A 21,207-nucleotide genomic window follows, 5' to 3' on the forward strand; every position below is an offset into this window, starting at 1 on the left:
CCGCACATGCTCAGCCTCCCCCCGATTACACTTACTTGCAGCCAGGACCTGAGATTGGTGATCCAGAAGGGCAGGCGGATTCTGTGCTCCACTGTGACCTCTAGTGCTGTAAAGTGAGATGCTGTATCGCAGCATCAGTTTACTGTACTGGAGGTCACAGCAGGAGCACAATGATTCGATGATCGTCTGCCCTCACCAAATAACAGATCACCGCAGTTTTTTTTTTTTTTTTTTTTACCCAGTGATCAGCCTGTGTGTCTATCAGACATACATGACTGATCACACTGGCCGGATACCAGCACAGCTTTCACTGCCAGCAGACAGAGACGGCTGTGCAGGAGTCAGGAAACTGGAGGGAAACCTGTATAACGCTATCTCAAGATGGTGTTATTATCACAGGGCTCCATCCTATGTTTTTTTATAGTCAATTTGGGCAGATCGCATTTCCCATTACAAGTATGGGACATGCGATCTGGAATGCAAATATAAGGGCTTGGAGGAGAATTTTGCTTATTCTTCTCCAGCTGCTCTTTAGAGCATCCTGATAATAATAAAATAATGTGAAACGGGTGTGAAAACGCCTGTTATCAAATTTATTTTACTAAAAATGATTTTGATAAATATGCCCAAAGTACCAACCAATCAGTTCCTGTAATTTTTCAAACACCCTGTAACATGGCAGTTAAACGCGGATTTGTTAGTACTTTATCTCTCTCCGCTTTATCACTCTCTAATATTTGCTAAATCTCCCTTTTGGTTTGTTTAATGCAGAGTCTTGTTTTATTACAGTGTTCGTTACCAATTGTAAAGCGCAGCGGAGTTTGCTGACGCTATATAATGACCTGTATATGTATAAATGTACATACTTGATAGTGCCTACATTTTGTTAATGGCTCCTGGCCAATGATGGCCTGTTTTCTCAAGAATATTGGTTCAGACCACAAAATGGCCGCCCTCACCTTGTCTGGTTTATGATTCAGTTTTTAATAAAGTAAATATTCACACAATAGTGGCTCATTGGCGTTTCTATAATAGGTGAAGGGTGTGGTCAGTGCACATGGGCCCCTGTGTTCAGGGGGGGCCATACCGCACACCTAGCACCCATTTTTTCCAGTATTATCCCCCAATTATAGCCATCCTGAGATACTCGCTCCTCTGCTGTCCGTGGTAAATGTTTTCCCAGAGAGCTCCTGAAAGCTATTGCTGTTGATGCTGGCAATGTCACAAAAATACAGAAATAAAACCTAACAATTCTAACCAGGGGCGTCTTAATAGAGGAGGGGGCTCGTGTATACACTCCGGGTGGTTCTCCACCTCTCCACGGTGCCATAGGCTCCGGCAAAATGCTGGAATCTACTGCGCATGCGCAGGTCTCCAGAAACATGGCGCCCGCTGTGTTTTGGAGACAAAAGTCAAACTGCACATGCGCGGTGGCCATTTTTGATGTGTTTTTTTTCTGCCGCTGCAGCGCCCGGTGGTAGATTTCGGAGAGGTGAGTATGAAAATATGGGTGCAATGTGTGCAGTGTGGGCCCCCCCTGGACCCAGGGGTCTGTGTGCACCGCACACATTGCACCCATGATAGAAACGCCAGTGATTCTTACAGGACTCATCGCTGTTTGGTAATATAAATAATAATGATGAATATATCTTTTAGCTGCTGCGTAAATTATTGAATATATATTATAGGAAAGCAGAGTGCTCGTATTTTATGTAATGTGTACAGATTGAATACAAAAAATTGAACGCAGTACCTGTAAAAAAAGATGGGGTTAGATATGTTTACAGCTCATTTTAGTTGAACTTGTTTGCGGGATCCGGGTAGCCACTCCGGGGGTCCATAATGTGCCGGCCAACAGTGTAGGCTTGAATGGTAATAACCACTACCTCTCCTTAAACTGCCTACCTCAGGGGCATAGCCTGAACGTTGTAGGCCGCATAGCAACATTTTGAATGGGCCCCTGTCCCAATGCTTCTAGAGAGACACCTAGCTGAAGCAGTTGTAAATTTTATGCCCCATAGTAGTTCCCTAGTTCATTTTCTGAATCATGGTAGAGCCTTAGTTAATATTATACCGCATATTATAGCCTTGGTTTATTTTCTGAATCATAGTAGCGCCTTAGTTCACATTAGGTCACATTGTAGGGCTTCCAGAACACATTATGCCGCACAGTATCCCCAGTTCATATTATGCCACATTAGTGTCTCCAGTTTATATTATGCCACATTACAGTGTCCCAGTACATATTATGTAACATTATAATGCCCTCCAGTTCATTATATACCACATTACAACGAGCAGGTCCATGGGTCATAACTAGATATATTGTAGTCCCCAAGGTAAAAAAAAGTTTGTAAGGGCCCCTATGTAACACCCAATGGTGAAAAATATATACAGCACATGTAACTGTGACAGGGAAAGTGGCCCCTCTCAGCTCTGGGCCCCATAGCAGCTGCACTCCCTGCACCTATGGTAGCTACACCCTGTATATAACACGTAACTGTGACAGGGAAGGTGGCCCCTCTCAGCTCTGGGCCCCATAGCAGCTGCACTCCCTGCACCTATGGTAGCTACACCCTGTATATAACACATGTAACTGTGACAGGGAAGGTGGCCCCTCTCCGCTCTGGGCCCCATAGCAGCTGCACTCCCTGCACCTATGGTAGCTACACCCTGTATATAACACATGTAACTGTGACAGGGAAGGTGGTCGCTCTCAGCTCTGGGCCCCATAGCAGCTGCACTCCTTGCACCTATGGTAGCTACACCCTGTATATAACACATGTAACTGTGACAGGGAAGGTGGCCCCACTCAGCTCTGGGCCCCATAGCAGCTGCACTCCCTGCACCTATGGTAGCTACACCCTGTATATAACACATGTAACTGTGACAGGGAAGGTGGCCCCTCTCAGCTCTGGCCCCATAGCAGCTGCACTCCCTGCACCTATGGTAGCTACGCCCTTGGCCTACCTCCTTTCTTTCGATGGAATATGTTCTGGCTGGTTCCCGATGTGTGGAGCCTTCGGCGCCAGGTGGAGTGATGCAATGACGTCACCTCGAATCTCCCGCCAACACACACAACGGGAGATCCGAGGTGAAGTAATCGCATCGTGCCATCGAGCATGACTTTGCTCATTAGTGTGTTTTTTGGTTTGCTAACAAACCTGAACAACCCTTATAGTCAGCCTGTAAAGAACCCTTTATAAAGGAGGGGTAAATTTTGAATGGCAGGAGGGCTAATAATGGGTTAGTTTCCATAGAAACAAACCAAGCACCCAAGTTCATCTATGGTCCTGCTCCACCAAGTTACTGACCTCTAGTAGAGTAACAATGAATTATTTCAGTGCACGGTCTGGAACCTGACACATAAAGGAGGGGCCCTCAGACAGTGGGTCCCACCAGGGATTTCCCCTATACACCTGAGGGCCAGTCTGATCCTGCTAATGGTGCAGCCAATGGTCTTCCTATTGACACACCCACCGGCTGTGGTGCTAATCCGCCCCTGTCTGTATTAAGATTTATCATTGGTTGCGTCATCGGAGATTGCATCATCATTGTGGAGGCACAGAACCTCTGTCTAAACATGGCTGACGGTGTCAATGCAACTGTGTCTATACTTGCCGGGAACGCCCACTGAAATCCATGGCTCTTGCATCCAAGTTCGTTCTGTCTCTCCCAGCTGTAACCATCGGGCGCATGCGCAGCACATTCAACATCGGCCAACTGCATGAATACTGGCATTGCACATACTCGGTGAGTCAGGCCCTTACTCCGCAAGCCTGTAATATCCCTCTCAGTGTTGAGGGCAGAGGGTTATAGCAGGGACGTATTAAGGGAAGAAGGGGCCCATGTGCAGTATTCACCTGGGTCCCCTCCTCTCCCTAGCCGGCAGCGCATTACAGAACACTAGTAGACTCTGGGGCTGTGCCAGTGTCTACTGCGCAGGTCTCCAGGGAAATAGGAAGGCGGCCATATCCCAGGCCATTTTTCTACTGTGCATGTGCAGATGCCAGCAAAATGGCTGCCATGCCATTTTTCCTGGTGATTTGTGCAGTGCTGCCCCTGCCAACCCCGGACTCTGCAGAGGTAAGTATTGAAGAAATGGGCGCAGGGTGCGTAGCTCCCAACAAGTGACATCTTGAAACCGGGACCTCCGTGTGCCCAAAAACGGTGTGTGGCCTTGGCTGGATAGGGGCATGGCCTCTGGGGAGTAGGCTCACCTCCCTGCACTGTTTAGATGCTGTGTGCTTGTGCACAGAGGGTGGGATGTACCAACCTCTTGTGGTACATCCCGCCACACATCACGCCGACACTAATCGCATATGTACTATTAGCAGGGCCGGATTAAGATCCACATGGGCCTGGTGCTGAAAATGATCAAGGGCCTATTGTGAGAAGTTGAGGAGGTGTGGCTAATGTTGTGTGGGTGTGGCCAGTGACATATGGGCATGTACACTCCTTACACTATAATCCCCAATGTCTCCCAAAAGAAGTAAAAGTAGAAAAGCAACATCACTTTGTGAAGAAATTAGAATTATAATTGAAATTCTTATCATTTATGGAAACCATGTGACCAACTGGGCAGTTTATCATCATCAGGCTGTCGTGTTGATGGGCCTATTTTTATCTGGGGCCTGGAGCTGTAGCTCCATCCGCCCCATTGTTAATCTGGCTCTGACTATTAGTACCGCAAAGGGCAGCTCTCCCCGATAAGAGCTGCCCTTTGCGATGGCCATCAGTCCTTGGATGTTTATGACCCGGAAGTCCATCTGCGCAGCAGTGTTTTTATCACATTTTCCCATTGGTACATCCCACCCAGAATCTATTCAGAAATCACCCGCAGTGATCAAATGCCCCCCACCACACACACACGCGGAAAACACCGGCGCATGGTCGGGACCATTTCCGAAATGCGGGACTGTTCTGCTGAAATCGGGACAGTTGGGAGGGATGCGGGTGTGCAGTGTGGTTCTCCCGGCACACCCTGCACCCTGATAGATACACCACTGGATATAGGATATGCTGAGAGAAGGATTTCTATTTTTCCCGTACAGAAATCCACTTTCGCTTTCACTTTTCTTAGGGCTGAGTCCACAGAGAAGCAGCTGCAGACTGGAATCTGAGATTTGCAGCACACAGAAGAGCCATGGGGCGAGCGGGATGCCTCCTTCTCCTCTTATTCTGTCACACGTGTGAGTGTAGCATTTGTCTCCTGCATGTATGTGTTGTGTACGTTGCCCTGTGACTCTGTGTCTGCAGCGTTCCCATTCCCCGGCTCCCCCACCCTCTTCCCTGTCTCTTCATTCTCTTCCCTGCTTTATATCCCAGTCTCCCTGCTCTCTGGTTCCAGTAACAGTGCCTGCATTACACCGCCTAGTCTTCCCATCATATGTAACCCATGTCAGTGGCTGTTTGTCTATAGATCATTATGTATTAATCAGTTACCTCCTAATTTCTCTACACGTGCATTTATACACCAGGCATGCCCAGCAATACAGAAGCTCTCAGAGCATGCTTAGACTTGTAGTACTAGAACACGAGGACATGCACTGAGACTGGAGGGGGGCAGGTTCAGAGGAAATTTGAGAAAAAATGACTTCACAGAAAGGGTAGTGGACAAGTGGAATAGCCTCCCAGCAGAGGTGGTACAGGCTAAGACAGTACAGCAATTTAACCATGCATGGGATAGACATGTGAATATCCTTACAAAGAAATAATGATCATATAGGGTTGCGTTACCTAAAGATAGAATAGTAACAGACTAGATGGGCCAAGTGGTTCTTATCTGCCGTCACATTCTATGTTTCTGTGTAGTTCTGTTATAGCCGGAGCAGCACAGGTTGTGCAGGGATAGCCATCAAATGGTTAACAATCAATGGCAAAAACCCAAAGATCCTGCTGCCTGTGCTACACAGTGGGCGTCGACTAAGCGGAGTGGTGGAGTTATGCGCCCTGCCCCTTATGCCAGCTAACAAACAGATTTCTGGGAGCCATCAGATATCTAACATCGATGGTAAAAACCACCAAGCAGCCATCGATGGTTGGTAACCACCCCTTGTTTGCAATGTTTACTTTAGTACAATTTGTAAAGCACCTAAGCAGCTGAGAAAGTAGAAAGTCCCTGCCGTCAGCAGGCTGCCTCATGGGCATCTGGGACTGTTTGTTTCTGGTTGGTGTATGCAGCTGCTGCAGCAGCTCTTTGCTGGAGCCTGGGGCTGGCAAACAGCCCTGGGTGCTGAAGGCTTTAACACAGGCCTGAGGCTCCCTAGCTGGGGCTGAGTGAGGGAGGAAAATGATGAGATTATTACATTAATCACACAGGAGCTGGTCGTCATGAGGAACAAGAAATAACGGGATCATTGATGCAGACGCTGGACCAGAGTCTCCTTTGTGCCTTTATTCCAGGCAGTCGGAAGCGTAAGAGGATGGGGCCTACTACAGTGGGATTCCAGATATGGGAGGGGAGAGTATAGGGATTGATATTCCACGATGTACTGGCTTAGGAATGTGAGGGGATAGACCAGGATGTGTACTGTCATACATACAGTATAGGGCAGGCATGTCCAAACTGCGGCCCTCCAGCTTTTGAGAAACTACACATCCCAGCATGCCCTGACACAGCTTTAGCATTCTCTGACAGCAAAACTGTGTCAGGGCATGCTGGGATATATAGTTTCACAACAGCTGGAGGGCCACAGTTTGGAGATGCCTGGTATAGAGGCTAATGCAGAGTTGGACATACGTAAATTTGCGGAGCGTACTTTGCGTGGGTTCCCCCCGAAATAGTAATCCAGAGCCGCACGCATTTTGATCGCATCTACACTTATGTGGGAAGAGGCAGAACTGGGGTGTGATGGGGCGTTCCATGAGGGCGTATTGTCGCAAAGACGTCCTATGCCGACCAGCACATATGCACTGTGATGCAGCACACCTCCAGATGCGCACAGCTTTGTGTATGGGCGAATATGCGCATTATTCCGTGCAGGTTTCTTTTAAACACTGCGCCAGCTTTGCGTCAGCTCTGCCTCAGGCCTGATGTACCTATTGTATTATTCCCATACCTAGGCCCCTATTTATCACATGCCGCATTTTTACTGTGAATCTGGTAAGATATTTCAAAAGAGGAATATTTTCATGTGAATTTAGCAAAATACTCTCGCCGGGGGTGTGGGTTCTGCCGCTAGCCCGCCCTGCCGAGGAGCTTACACGATCACTTTGCTTCTGGGCTCTGTGTCGGCATATATACTGCACATACGTGGCTGTCAGCCTGCACATACGTCAGCGGTGGCCGACGGAGTGCTGTAACTCTGACTGCTCGCATAGAAACCTATGGAGGATGCTATTGCGGTCGGAAAAGGAGGGATCTCTCGATCTCCTGTGGTCCCTTTTCTATAATGCTGAGAGTACTTAGAGCTTGTGGGGATCCCCTAAAAACAGCTGTTACCATGGGATTTCCTGCTGTGTCACTGTAATAAGTAGGCCCCATAGTTGCCATTGAGCTGCAGTCTGTGTGGAGTAAGTGCAGGCTGTGTCAGAGATAGAAGGCCGGTGTTACTGTAGAGATACAGGGAATGAAGGAACAAGTCGCTGGTTACATTTTAACTTCACACTGGGGGAATTTGATCCTGGTACACATCTACCTGGCGCCAAAGTAATGTAAGGGCAGGGGGGAGTGATAGGGGGAAGGAAGGGGGGAGGGGCATTGGGCCTAATTCATACCTGATCGCTAGGCTGCGTTTTCGTACAGCCTGCGATCAGGTCTGAACTGCGTATGCACCGCAATGCGCAGGCGCGTCGGTCCGCGGTAACGGGGATCGCCGGGCAGCGACGGGATGGTGCGAGAAAAGCGATCGCACGGGCAAACGCAAGGTTACTGACAGGAAGAGGCCGTTTGTGGGTGGCAACTGACTGTTTTCAGGGAGTGTCTGGAGAAACGCAGGAGGGACCAGGCGTTTGGAGGGAGTGTCTGATGTCAGCTCCGGCCCCGATCATCACACTGAAAGAGTAAGACCCGGGCTGTGCAGAGACTGCACAAACTTCTGTTTGTGCAGCTCTCCTGCACATGCGATCGCACCCCTGCACAGTGATTTTCCCCTCCCCCTGAAGGCGGCGACCACCTGATCGCAGGGAGGCAAAAAACGCAACCTAGCGATCAGGTCTGAATTAGGCCCATTGGCAGATATGTACATTGTGGACAAAAAGAGGGACGTAGCTGCACTGACAGCACCTCTTGGAAGTTATTATCTAACAAACCAGCTTAATGCTTAAAATCATTTATAAAAAAAATAATTAGTAAAGGCAATATTTAATAATGGGTAAATAAGTATAAAAGTATTCCTGTATATTAGTAATTCCACATATTACACACAATATAGCATTACAAGTCTCACTTGTATCTGATAAATTGCATATTCTAGTAATATTTCCAAATGTATCAATATAAAACCCATGTATCAGAAGTCGCTCTCATTACATCAGTATAACAGAAATCTATTCAAGAATATTTCCAGGTAAAGTCTTTTGGGGTCATGGAAACAACAAAGCAGCCAATTGTTCATATGTGGGCGAGGTTCCTAATTACCCAGTGACGGACTTAAGACCTAATTCATATCTGATCGCAGTAGTAACTTTGTTAGCTGATCAGTAAAAACATGGGGGTCATTCAGACTGCACTGCGGCAGCGATCGCAGTCTGAATTACTATGCGCAGTGCGCTCGTGCGGCGGGTGCACTGCACATGTGCAGCCAGTGACTTGTGAAAGCGTCTCAGGCAGTGGTGGTCACGATCCTGGACCGTTATGGGGCGGGCCGCGGCGGCTGCGTGACATCACACGCATCCACTGCGACCCGGGACATGGCGGTTAGCCCTCTTCCAGCAGGAGCTGCGCTGAGCCTCGCCGCCGTGTGATGCTTTTGTACCTGTGTAGGGGGGTGGGGGGATAGGCCTGACATGCGGGGCGGACTAGCCCTGTGCTGGGCGTCCCCCCGCATGTCAGAGAAACTGATCGTAGATAGCACATCTACCATCAGGTCTGAATTACCCCCTGTGCAGAGAGAGGTGTGTTCAATCTGCAATCTAAATTGCAGTGTAAAAATAAAGCAGCCAGTATTTACCCTGCACAGAAACAATATAACCCACCCAAATCTAACTGTCTCTGCACATGTTACATCTCCCCATCTGCAGTGCACATGGGGGGTCATTCTGAGTTGATCGCTCGCTATGGATTTTCGCAGCGCAGCAATTATGGCAGAACGGAGCTAATCTGCGCATGCGTATGCACCGCAATGCACACGCGCGTCATACAAGTACAAAGAGCATTGTGGTTTTGCACAGGTTATGGCGACGCTTCCAGTCGCACAGACGAACGCAAGGACATGGACAGGAAGTGGGTGTGGGTGTTTCTGGGTGACAACTAACCATTTTCTGGGAGTGTGGCCGGACCGCACTAGTGGCCACATGGTAAATGGCGGCCGTGGCACTGAAGTGCCCGGCGCCATTATGGGGACAATGGGCGCTTGGCGCCATATTTAAAATGTTGTCTGCGCTAGGCGCCATGTGTTCAAAAATATTTAAAATGTATTTATCATCTTCACCGCGGTCCCGGACCACTCCGGCGACCGCGGCAGAAAGGGTATCCCCCGGCGCACTGAGTAGTGTGTGCGCGCCGGGGGAGAGGGGAACCGCTGCAGCCGGGAGATCAGCTCCCACTGCAGTGAGCTGTGTGAGCCGCTGACCGCCGGAGACCGGGAGCTCCGCTCCCGGCAACGGCAGCGGTAAGCACAGCCCCTGGCGCACTGGGCTGTGTGTGTGCGCCGGATGAGAAGGGAGAGCCACTGCGGCTAGGAGATCAGCTCCCGCTGCAACGCGCTCTGTGTGTGCCTCGGCGCTACATAGATGGCCGGGCTTCAGATCAGGGAGGTGCGCCGCACTGTGCGGCGAGGCCACCAAGTAATGCCACACTGGGGGGACAGGGAGAGCCAGCTCCCTGGACCCCAGTGGCAGGCAGGCTGGAGGATGGGGGAAGCCAGCCCCATACCTCCAGCACTGAGAGAGCCCTAGCAGCCAGGCTGCAGGGCTGGGGAACCCCAGCGCTGAGCGCTGGGCACAGCATAAAAAAAAATAAGAATTTACTCACCGGTAATTCTATTTCTCGTAGTCCGTAGTGGATGCTGGGGACTCCGTAAGGACCATGGGGAATAGACGGGCTCCGCAGGAGACTGGGCACTCTATAGAAAGATTTAGGACTATCTGGTGTGCACTGGCTCCTCCCCCTATGACCCTCCTCCAAGCCTCAGTTAGGAACTGTGCCCGGAAGAGCTGACACAATAAGGAAGGATTTTTGAATCCCGGGTAAGACTCATACCAGCCACACCAATCACACCATATAACACGTGATAGGAACCCCGGTTAACAGTATGATAACAAATGGAGCCTCTGAAGATATGGCTCACAACAAAACCCGATTTTTGTAACAATAACTATGTACAGGTATTGCAGACAATCCGCACTTGGGATGGGCGCCCAGCATCCACTACGGACTACGAGAAATAGAATTACCGGTGAGTAAATTCTTATTTTCTCTGACGTCCTAGTGGATGCTGGGGACTCCGTAAGGACCATGGGGATTATACCAAAGCTCCCAAACGGGCGGGAGAGTGCGGATGACTCTGCAGCACCGAATGAGAGAATTCCAGGTCCTCCTCAGCCAGGGTATCAAATTTGTAGAATTTTGCAAACGTGTTTGCCCCCGACCAAGTAGCTGCTCGGCAAAGTTGTAAAGCCGAGACCCCTCGGGCAGCCGCCCAAGATGAGCCCACCTTTCGTGTGGAATGGGCTTTTACAGATTTAGGCTGCGGTAAGCCTACCGCAGAATGCGCCAGCTGAATAGTGCTACAAATCCAGCGCGCAATAGACTGCTTAGAAGCAGGAGCACCCAGCTTGGTGGGTGCATACAGGATAAACAGCGAGTCAGTCTTTCTGACTCCAGCCGGCCTGGAAATATAAATTTTTAGGGCCCTGACTACGTCCAGCAACTTGGAATCCTCCAAGTCCCCAGTAGCCGCAGGCACCACAATAGGTTGGTTCAAGTGAAAAGCTGAGACCACCTTTGGGAGAAACTGAGGACGAGTCCTCAATTCTGCCCTATCCATATGGAAAATCAGATAAGGGCTTTTACAAGACAAAGCCGCCAATTCTGAAACCCTCCTGGCCGACGCCAGGGCCATGTCACAACTGAGGGCCTGAGCTGACGGAAGGCAGCCTCATTTGTAGGGGCTGAGATGTACCGGAACCTGGGAGGTTGTATCAGACCCCTGGACATGTAAGTAACATGAAGAGAAACCGCCCGAAGGCGTGACCACGACAACTTGAGTAAAAGTCAATGATATTTATTTATGACAAACTCCATGCATCACAGTAGCAGTAAAAAGTAACATAAAAATCAGCAGAGAAATAATAATACAGTTCCTGGGTACTACAGGGTGGCAGGGGCCACAGAGCTCTGGTGGTATGAGACAGTTCTTATTATCTGCAAGTTGGAAAGTCCTTACCAGGCTCAACTGTAGCAATGAGGAAAGCCCAGGGTCGTACCAGCTGGTGTTCCAGGGAAAGCTGGACTGCTGTAGATAAAATGCTGCTGTGGGTACTGGTTAGAACCAGACAGGTGTTGGCACGGAGTGGATACTGGCTGGAACCAGTTAAATAATAAATAAAGCTTGAGAGCGATGCAATGTAGATGAAATGTAGAATTTGAGAGCGGAGAAATAATAATACCGGTGGAGAGTGGTAAACTGCAGAAAGGACACCGGCCCTTTAAGAGAAGCTGTACACTGCTGGAAGCTAAGCTGGAAGCAGGTGATGTTGTAGCTGGAAACAGGTGAGTCCAGAATGGATCGGAGAGTCAGGCTACACCGCAGATGGAATGCTGGTGCGGGTCTCTATAGCAGAAGTCTGGAGACGGGAGCTGGAACCTGGAAGACATTCACAGAAGAGAGACAAACTGGAACTAGGTTTGACAACCAAAGCACTGACGCCTTCCTTGCTCAGGCACAACCTATTTATACCTGCAGCAAGGAAGGCATTGGCTAGGCAATTATGCAAATTAATAATACTGACAACGGATTGGTAGGAATGATCAGCTGACAGAATCCAAGATGGCTGCGCCCATGCAGACACTTGGAGGGAAGTTTGGATTGTAATCCATGTGGTCTGGAAAACAGTAATGGCGGCGCCGGCCACCGGAGACAGGAGACGCCAGGCTGACAGATGCACATCCGACCACGCGGACACAGCGGAGCCCGCGGCTGACGTAATCGCCACTCTGAATGCAGAAGCTCAGGGACGGCGGCGGAGGCCGCGGGAGAAGCCATGCCCGATGTATAAGGCGTTACTGTGACTGCGTCCAGAGAGACAGGAGAGGATGTGGGAATGTGCACATCAGGATAACAGATGGGATCCGGTCCTGGAGCGCTGAGCCAGCCTTAGGAGGCATCTGATAGGTAAGAAATGGCGTCCAGATACCCGGATCGTGACAGCACCCCCCCCTTTAGGAGTGGCCCCAGGACACTTCTTTGGCTTTTGAGGAAACTTGGAATGGAATCTCCGGACCAAGGCAGGAGCATGGACATCAGAAGCATTGGTCCATGAACGTTCCTCAGGGCCATAACCCTTCCAGTCAATAAGATACTGAAGTTGACCGTAACGGTGACGTGAGTCCAGGATCTTGGCTACTTCATACTCAACGCCTCGTTGAGTTTGGACTTTCGGAGTTGGAGGAAGTGAGGAATGAAACCGATTCAAGATTAGCGGTTTCAACAGGGAAACATGGAATGTCCTGGGTATCTTTAAGAAGGGAGGCAACTGGAGTCTGTAAGCAACAGGATTGATGACTTGATCAATTTTAAAAGGACCGATGTAGCGAGGTGCAAACTTCATACTGGGAACTCTTAACCTCAAATTCTTTGTGGATAACCATACCCGATCACCCACCTTGAGAGCAGGAACTGCTCGACGCTTCTTATCCGCAAACTTCTTGTACCTGAACGATGCCTTGAGCAGAGCTGATCGTACGCTCTTCCAGATATTGGCAAACTGATGCAAGGTGATATCCACTGCGGGAACAGAAGTTGCTGGAAGCGGTTGGAACTCAGGGACTTTAGGGTGGAATCCAAAGTTGGTGAAGAATGGTGTTGAAGAAGATGAAGAATGATACTGGTTGTTATGACAGAACTCGGCCCAGGGAAGTAATTGAACCCAGTCATCTTGAGAGGAGGACACATAGATGCGGAGGAAGGACTCCAAGTCCTGATTCACCCTTTCAGTTTGACCATTGGTCTGAGGATGGTAAGCCGTGGAAAACTTTAGCTTGACTTGGAGGGCTTGACATAAACTTCGCCAGAATTTGGCTGTGAATTGAACTCCTCGATCTGAGATAATTTCTTCTGGAAGACCGTGGAGTCGAAAGATCTCTTGTATGAATACTTGAGCCAACTTGGAAGCTGACGGAAGACCGGTGAGAGGAATGAAGTGTGCCATCTTGGTGAACCGGTCAACTACCACCCAGATGGTATTAAACTTGTTGCACATGGGCAAATCTGTAATAAAATCCATCGACAAATGGGTCCATGGTCGACGGGGAACAGATAGTGGAACCAGTTGCCCCGCAGGCGACTGGCGGGATACTTTATGTTGAGCACACTTTGGGCAAGATGCAATAAACTCCAAAACGTCCTTTTTCAGAGTTGGCCACCAATAAGACCTAGAGATAAACTCCAGGGTTTTTTGGATACCTGTATGTCCGGCAAAGCGGGAAGCATGGGCCCAATGCATGAGCTTCTTCCTTAGTGTCGGCTTCACAAAACTTTTCCCTGATGGGGGCGTAGAGTCCATCCCTACCGTGGAGAATGCCAACGGATTTATAATAGGATGCTTGTCTGAAGACTCTGACTCATTTTCTTGCTCCCATGAGCGGGAAAGGGCATCGGCCTTGCGGTTCTGAGAGCCCGGACAGAACTGGAGTTTAAAGTCGAACCTGGAAAAGAAAAGTGCCCATCTGGCCTGACGAGGGTTGAGACATTGTGCGCCTTTCAGATATAGAAGGTTCTTGTGGTCTGTAAGGATGGTGATTGAATGAGAAGCTCCCTCCAACAGATATCTCCACTCCTCTAGAGCGAGCTTGATGGCTAGCAACTCCTGGTCGCCAATGGCATAGTTGCACTCCACTGGGGAGAATTTCCGTGAGAAGAAACTGCAAGGATGTAAATGGCTATCTTTAGCCCTCTGAGATAACACCGCTCCTACTCCAACGGAGGAGGCATCCACGTCTAGGATGAAAGGAGAGTCGATGTCAGGCTGTTTCAGGACAGGCGCAGAGATGAACCTCTGTTTTAAAAGATGAAAAGCTTGCATGGCTTCTTCAGACCACTTGGACGGGTTAGCACCCTTCTTGGTGAAAGCAGTAATAGGCGCCACAATGGTGGAAAAGTCTCGTATAAACTTTCGGTAATAATTGGCGAACCCCAAGAACCTCTGGACCCCTTTGAGGGTTAAGGGTACCGGCCAATTCTGGATTGCTTGTAGTTTCTCAGGATCCATCTCTAGTCCGGAACCGGACACAATGTACCCTAGAAACGGAATGGACTTGACTTCAAAGACGCATTTCTCTAATTTGCAATAGAGATGATTGACACGGAGACGGGACAGAACCTCCTTTACCCAAAAACGATGTTCCTCTAAATTGTTGGCAAAAATGAGGATATCGTCTAGATAGACCACGACATGACGGTATAGAATGTCTCTGAAGATCTCATTGACGAAATGCTGGAAGACAGCTGGAGCATTGCTCAATCCGAAGGGCATGACGAGGTACTCATAATGTCCGTCACGGGTGTTAAATGCGGTCTTCCACTCGTCACCCTCACGGATCCGGATGAGATTGTATGCACCTCTCAAGTCCAGCTTTGTAAAGATGGTAGCTCCGCTAACTCTGTCAAAGAGCTCAGTAATCAGGGGTAAAGGATAGCGGTTCTTAATGGTAATGTCGTTCAAACCTCTGTAGTCGATGCACGGCCGCAGACCACCATCTTTCTTTTTTACAAAAAAGAAGCCTGCGCCGGCTGGAGAAGAAGAAGGTCGAATGAACCCCTTTGCTAGGTTCTCTTTAATGTATTCCTCCATAGAATGCGTCTCGGGCAGAGACAACGGATAAGTTCGGCCTCGAGGTGGAACCTTCCCTGGAACGAGATCAATCGGGCAGTCCCATTCTCTATGAGGAGGAAGGATATCAGCAGAAGCTTTACTGAACACATCCGTGAAATCTTGATATGGAGGAGGTGGAACATCAGACGACCTGGGGGAGGAAGAACAGACAGGCAACACTTTAAACAAACATGTCTCAGCACAGGAGGGACCCCATGCCAGGATTTGCGTAGTCGTCCAATCAATTGTAGGATTGTGAAGACGGAGCCATGGAAGGCCCAGGACCACAGGATGTGTGGCTCTTGGAATCACTAAAAGTGAAATAAGTTCGGAATGAAGAACTCCCACTCTCAGACGAACTGGTAGAGTCCTTAGAGCAATAACTGTATCAAAAATTTTACTGCCATCCACGGCAGTTAAGGAAAAGGAGGAAGGAAGTCTCTCGGTGGGTAGGGACCACCGTTTAACATAGGCTTCGGTAATAAAGTTCCCAGCTGCTCCGGAATCCAGGAGGGCAATGACGTTCTGATAACGTTGAGCAACTTAAAGCGAGACTGGGAGATTACAATCTTGAGGAGATGGAGAGGAGATCATTACTCCTAGCCGGCCCTCTCCTTGACGAGCTAGGACTTGGAGTCCCGGACGTTTGGGACAGGCATTAATGGTGTGAGACGGAGCTGCACAATAAAGACAGAGAGACTCGGAGAGACGTCTTCGGCGCTCAGCAGGAGTTAAACGGGAACGGCCAATTTGCATGGGTTCATCTTTAGTTGGTGACAGTTGTCGAGGAGGAGGAGCAGAAGATTTTGGAGCAGATGATCTTCCACGCTCAGTTGCTCTCTCTCTGAAACGTAAGTCAACTTTTGTACAAAGTGAGATTAGCTCATCTAACTTGGAGGGTAAGTCTCTGGTAGCTAACTCATCTTTAATACGCTCGGATAAACCATGCCAGAATGCAGCATACAGGGCCTCGTCGTTCCATGCCAGTTCAGATGCCAGGATCTGGAACTGTATAAGATATTGTCCTACAGTATGTGATCCCTGGCGTAAACGGAGAATCTCAGACGAAGCTGAAGTTACCCGGCCTGGCTCGTCGAAGATGCGCCTGAATGTTGACACGAATGCAGTGTAAGAAGATAGCAGGGTGTCGGACCTCTCCCATAACGGTGATGCCCAGTCAAGGGCTGAGCCACTGAGAAGTGAGATGATGTAGGCAATTTTTGTACGGTCACTGGGAAAATTGCCAGGATGTAGCTCAAACTGAATCTCACACTGGTTGAGAAATCCCCTGCAGAATCTTGGAGATCCGTCAAATTTTGCTGGCGTTGGAAGATGAAGACGTGGAGCAGAAACGGGTAACGTGGGTGGGGTTATAGTTGGAGTCACTGTGGTTGACGCCCCAGATGCGCCTGATCTACGGAGAGTTGTCTGAATCCCATCCAGCCGAGTAGAGAGATCCTGGAGACAGCGGATGATGTGGCCCTGTGCAGCCTCCTGATGTTCAAGTCGGGCTGCCAGTTCTTGCATCGGCCTGGCCGCTTGATCCTGGTCTCCGGCTGGATTTATTTGGTCAGTGCTTACTGTCACAACTGAGGGCCTGAGCTGACGGAAGGCAGCCTCAGTTGTAGGGGCTGAGATGTACCGGAACCTGGGAGGTTGTATCAGACCCCTGGACATGTAAGTAACATGAAGAGAAACCGCCCGAAGGCGTGACCACGACAACTTGAGTAAAAGTCAATGATATTTATTTATGACAAACTCCATGCATCACAGTAGCAGTAAAAAGTAACATAAAAATCAGCAGAGAAATAATAATACAGTTCCTGGGTACTACAGGGTGGCAGGGGCCACAGAGCTCTGGTGGTATGAGACAGTTCTTATTATCTGCAAGTTGGAAAGTCCTTACCAGGCTCAACTGTAGCAATGAGGAAAGCCCAGGGTCGTACCAGCTGGTGTTCCAGGGAAAGCTGGACTGCTGTAGATAAAATGCTGCTGTGGGTACTGGTTAGAACCAGACAGGTGTTGGCACGGAGTGGATACTGGCTGGAACCAGTTAAATAATAAATTAAGCTTGAGAGCGATGCAATGTAGATGAAATGTAGAATTTGAGAGCGGAGAAATAATAATACCGGTGGAGAGTGGTAAACTGCAGAAAGGACACCGGCCCTTTAAGAGAAGCTGTACACTGCTGGAAGCTAAGCTGGAAGCAGGTGATGTTGTAGCTGGAAACAGGTGAGTCCAGAATGGATCGGAGAGTCAGGCTACACCGCAGATGGAATGCTGGTGCGGGTCTCTATAGCAGAAGTCTGGAGACAGGAGCTGGAACCTGGAAGACATTCACAGAAGAGAGACAAACTGGAACTAGGTTTGACAACCAAAGCACTGACGCCTTCCTTGCTCAGGCACAACCTATTTATACCTGCAGCAAGGAAGGCATTGGCTAGGCAATTATGCAAATTAATAATACTGACAACGGATTGGTAGGAATGATCAGCTGACAGAATCCAAGATGGCTGCGCCCATGCAGACACTTGGAGGGAAGTTTGGATTGTAATCCATGTGGTCTGGAAAACAGTAATGGCGGCGCCGGCCACCGGAGACAGGAGACGCCAGGCTGACAGATACACATCCGACCACGCGGACACAGCGGAGCCCGCGGCTGACGTAATCGCCACTCTGAATGCAGAAGCTCAGGGACGGCGGCGGAGGCCGCGGGAGACGCCATGCCCGATGTATAAGGCGTTACTGTGACTGCGTCCAGAGAGACAGGAGAGGATGTGGGAATGTGCACATCAGGATAACAGATGGGATCCGGTCCTGGAGCGCTGAGCCAGCCTTAGGAGGCATCTGATAGGTAAGAAATGGCGTCCAGATACCCGGATCGTGACAGGCCAACAGCATGACCACTTTCCACGTGAGATATTTTAAATCCACAGTCTTAAGTGGTTCGAACCAATGTGATTTCAGGAATGCCATAACCACATTGAGATCCCAAGGTGCCACTGGGGGCACAAAAGGAGGCTGAATATGCAGTACTCCTTTGACAAAAGTCTGAACTTCAGGCAGTGAAGCCAGTTCTTTTTGGAAGAAAATCGACAGAGCCGAAATCTGGACCTTTATGGACCCCAATTTGAGGCCCAACGTCACCCCTGCTTGCAGGAAGTGCAGGAATCGACCCAGTTGAAATTCCTCCGTCGGGGCCTTCATGGCCTCACACCAAGCAACATATTTTCGCCAAATGCGGTGATAATGTCTTGCGGTGACATCCTTCCTGGCTTTGATCAGGGTAGGGATGACTTCCTCCGGAATACCCTTTTCCTTCAGGATCCGGTGTTCAACCGCCATGCCGTCAAACGCAGCCGCGGTAAGTCTTGGAACAGACAGGGTCCCTGCTGCAGCAGGTCTTGTCTGAGCGGCAGAGGCCAAGGGTCCTCTGTTAGCATCTCTTGAAGTTCCGGGTACCAAGCTCTTCTTGGCCAATCCGGAACCACGAGTATGGTTTTCACTCCTCGCCTTCTTATTATTCTCAGTACCTTGGGTATGAGAGGTAGAGGAGGAAACACATAAACCGACTGGTACACCCATGGTGTCACTAGAGCGTCCACCGCTATCGCCTGAGGGTCTCTTGACCGGGCGCAATATCTTGTCAACTTCTTGTTGAGGCGGGACGCCATCATGTCTACCTGTGGTTTTTCCCACCGGTTGACCAGCATTTGGAAGACTCTGGATGAAGTCCCCATTCTCCCGGGTGGAGGTCGTGCCTGCTGAGGAAGTCTGCTTCCCAGTTGTCCACTCCCGGAATGAACACTGCCGTCAGTGCTAACACATGATTCTCTGCCCATCTGAGAATCCTTGTGGCTTCTGCCATCGCCATCCTGCTTCTCGTGCCCCCCTGTCTGTTTACATGGGCGACCGCCGTGATGTTGTCTGACTGGATCAGTACCGGCTGGCTTTGAAGCAGGGGTCTTGCCTGGCTTAGGGCATTGCAAATGGCCCTTAGCTCCAGGATATTTATGTGAAGAGAAATCTCCTGATCTGACCACAGTCCTTGGAAATTTCTTCCCTTTGTGACTGCCCCCCAGCCCCGAAGGCTGGCATCCGTGGTCACCAGGACCCAGTCCTGTATTCCGAATCTGCGGCCCTCTAGTAGATTAGCCCTCTGCAGCCACCACAGCAGCGACACCCTGGTTCTGGCCGATAGGGTTATCCGCTGTTGCATCTGGAGATGGGACTCGGACCATTTGTCCAACAGGTCCCACTGGAACGTCCTTGCGTGGAACCTTCCGAATGGAATTGCTTCGTACGAAGCTACCATTTTTCCCAGGACTCGTGTGCATTGATGTACCAACACTTTTCCTGGTTTTAGGGTGTCTCTGACCAGAGATGACAATTCCTCGGCTTTTTCCAGTGGAAGAAACACTCTTTTCTGGTCTGTGTCCAGAATCATTCCCAAGAACAGAAGACGTGTCGTCGGGACCAGCTGTGACTTTGGAATGTTTAGAATCCAGCCGTGCTGTTGTAGCACTTCCTGAGAAAGTGCCACCGCCACTATCAACTGTTCTTTGGACCTCGCCTTTATCAGGAGATCGTCCAAGTACGGGATAATTAAAACTCCCTTCTATAAGTGTTCAAGGCTTTTAAATTTAAGATGAGTCTCACCGAACCGTCCGGTTTCGGTACCACAAACATTGTGGAGTAGTAACCCTTTCCTTGCTGAAGGAGGGGTACCTTGACAATCACTTTCTGTGAATACAGTTTTTGAATAGCCACCAACACTGCCTCCCTGGCAGAGGGAGTTGCCGGCAAGGCAGATTTTAGGAAACGGCGGGGGGGAGACGTCTCGAATTCCAGCCTGTACCCCTGAGATACTACTTGAAGGACCCAGGGATCCACTTGTGAGAGAGCCCACTGTGTTCTGAAAAACCTGAGACTTGCCCCCACCGTTCCCGATTCCGCCTGAGCAGCCCCAGCGTCATGCTGTGGACTTACCGGACGCAGGGGAGGACTTCTGCTCCTGGGAACTAGCTGTGTGCTGCAGCTTTTTCCCCCTTCCTCTGCCCCTCGGCAGAAAGGATGAGCCTCTAGCCCGCTTATTTTTCTGGGGCCGAAAGGACTGTACCTGATAATACGGTGCTTTCTTTTGCTGTGGGGTAGCCTGTGGCAAAAAGGTCGATTTCCCAGCAGTAGCTGTGGAAACGAGGTCTGAAAGACCTTCCCCAAAAAGTTCCACCCCTTTATAGGGTAAAACTTCCATGTGCCGCTTGGAGTCGGCATCACCTGACCATTGCCTAGTCCATAACCCCCGTCTGGCGGCAATGGACATATCGCTTATTTTTGATGCCAGCCGGCAAATATCCCTCTGTGCATCACGCATGTATAAGACCGCGTCTTTTATATGGTCAATCGTTAGCAAAATATTGTCCCTATCCATGGTATCAATGTTTTCCGACAGGGAGTCTGACCACGCAGCAGCAGCACTGCACATCCAAGCTGATGCAATAGCGGGTCTCAATATAATGCCAGTGTGTGTGTATATAGCTTTTAGGGTACTTTCCTGCTTTCCATCAGCAGGTTCTTTTAGGGCGGCCGTATCCGGAGACGGTAGTGCCACCTTCTTTGATAAGCGTATCAGCGCTTTATCTACCCTAGGGGGTGTTTCCCAGCGTGACCTATCCTCTGGCGGGAAAGGGTACGCAGCCATTAACCGTTTAGAAATGATCAATTTCTTACCTGGGGAAGTCCACGCTTCCTCACACACCTCATTTAGTTCGTCAGATGCAGGAAAAACTACTGGTAGTTTTTTCTCACCAAACATAATACCCTTTTTTGTGGTACCTGGGGTATCATCAGAAATGTGTAATACATTTTTCATAGCCTCAATCATATAACGGGTGGATCTATTGGAGGGTACACTCGTCTCATCATCGTCGACACTGGAATCGGTATCCGTGTCGACATCTGTATCTGTCATCTGAGGTAGCGGGCGTTTTACAGCCCCTGATGACATTTGAG

General features: G+C 49.6%; 1 protein-coding gene across 1 annotated transcript in view; it reads left to right on the top strand.

Annotated features, from left to right (window-relative positions):
• The first annotated feature begins 5,062 nt into the window (after window positions 1–5,062).
• Window positions 5,063–21,207, top strand: part of LOC134944447 (uncharacterized) — a 193,583-nt gene continuing 177,438 nt past the window's right edge. Inside the window, exon 1 of the mRNA XM_063933022.1 lies at window positions 5,063–5,192. Coding sequence (XP_063789092.1) covers window positions 5,147–5,192 — 46 coding nt within the window. The 5' untranslated portion in view covers window positions 5,063–5,146. The remainder of the gene's footprint in view (window positions 5,193–21,207) is intronic.

The sequence above is a fragment of the Pseudophryne corroboree genome, chromosome 7, assembly GCF_028390025.1.
Source record: "Pseudophryne corroboree isolate aPseCor3 chromosome 7, aPseCor3.hap2, whole genome shotgun sequence".
NCBI classification, from domain to species: Eukaryota; Metazoa; Chordata; class Amphibia; order Anura; family Myobatrachidae; genus Pseudophryne; species Pseudophryne corroboree.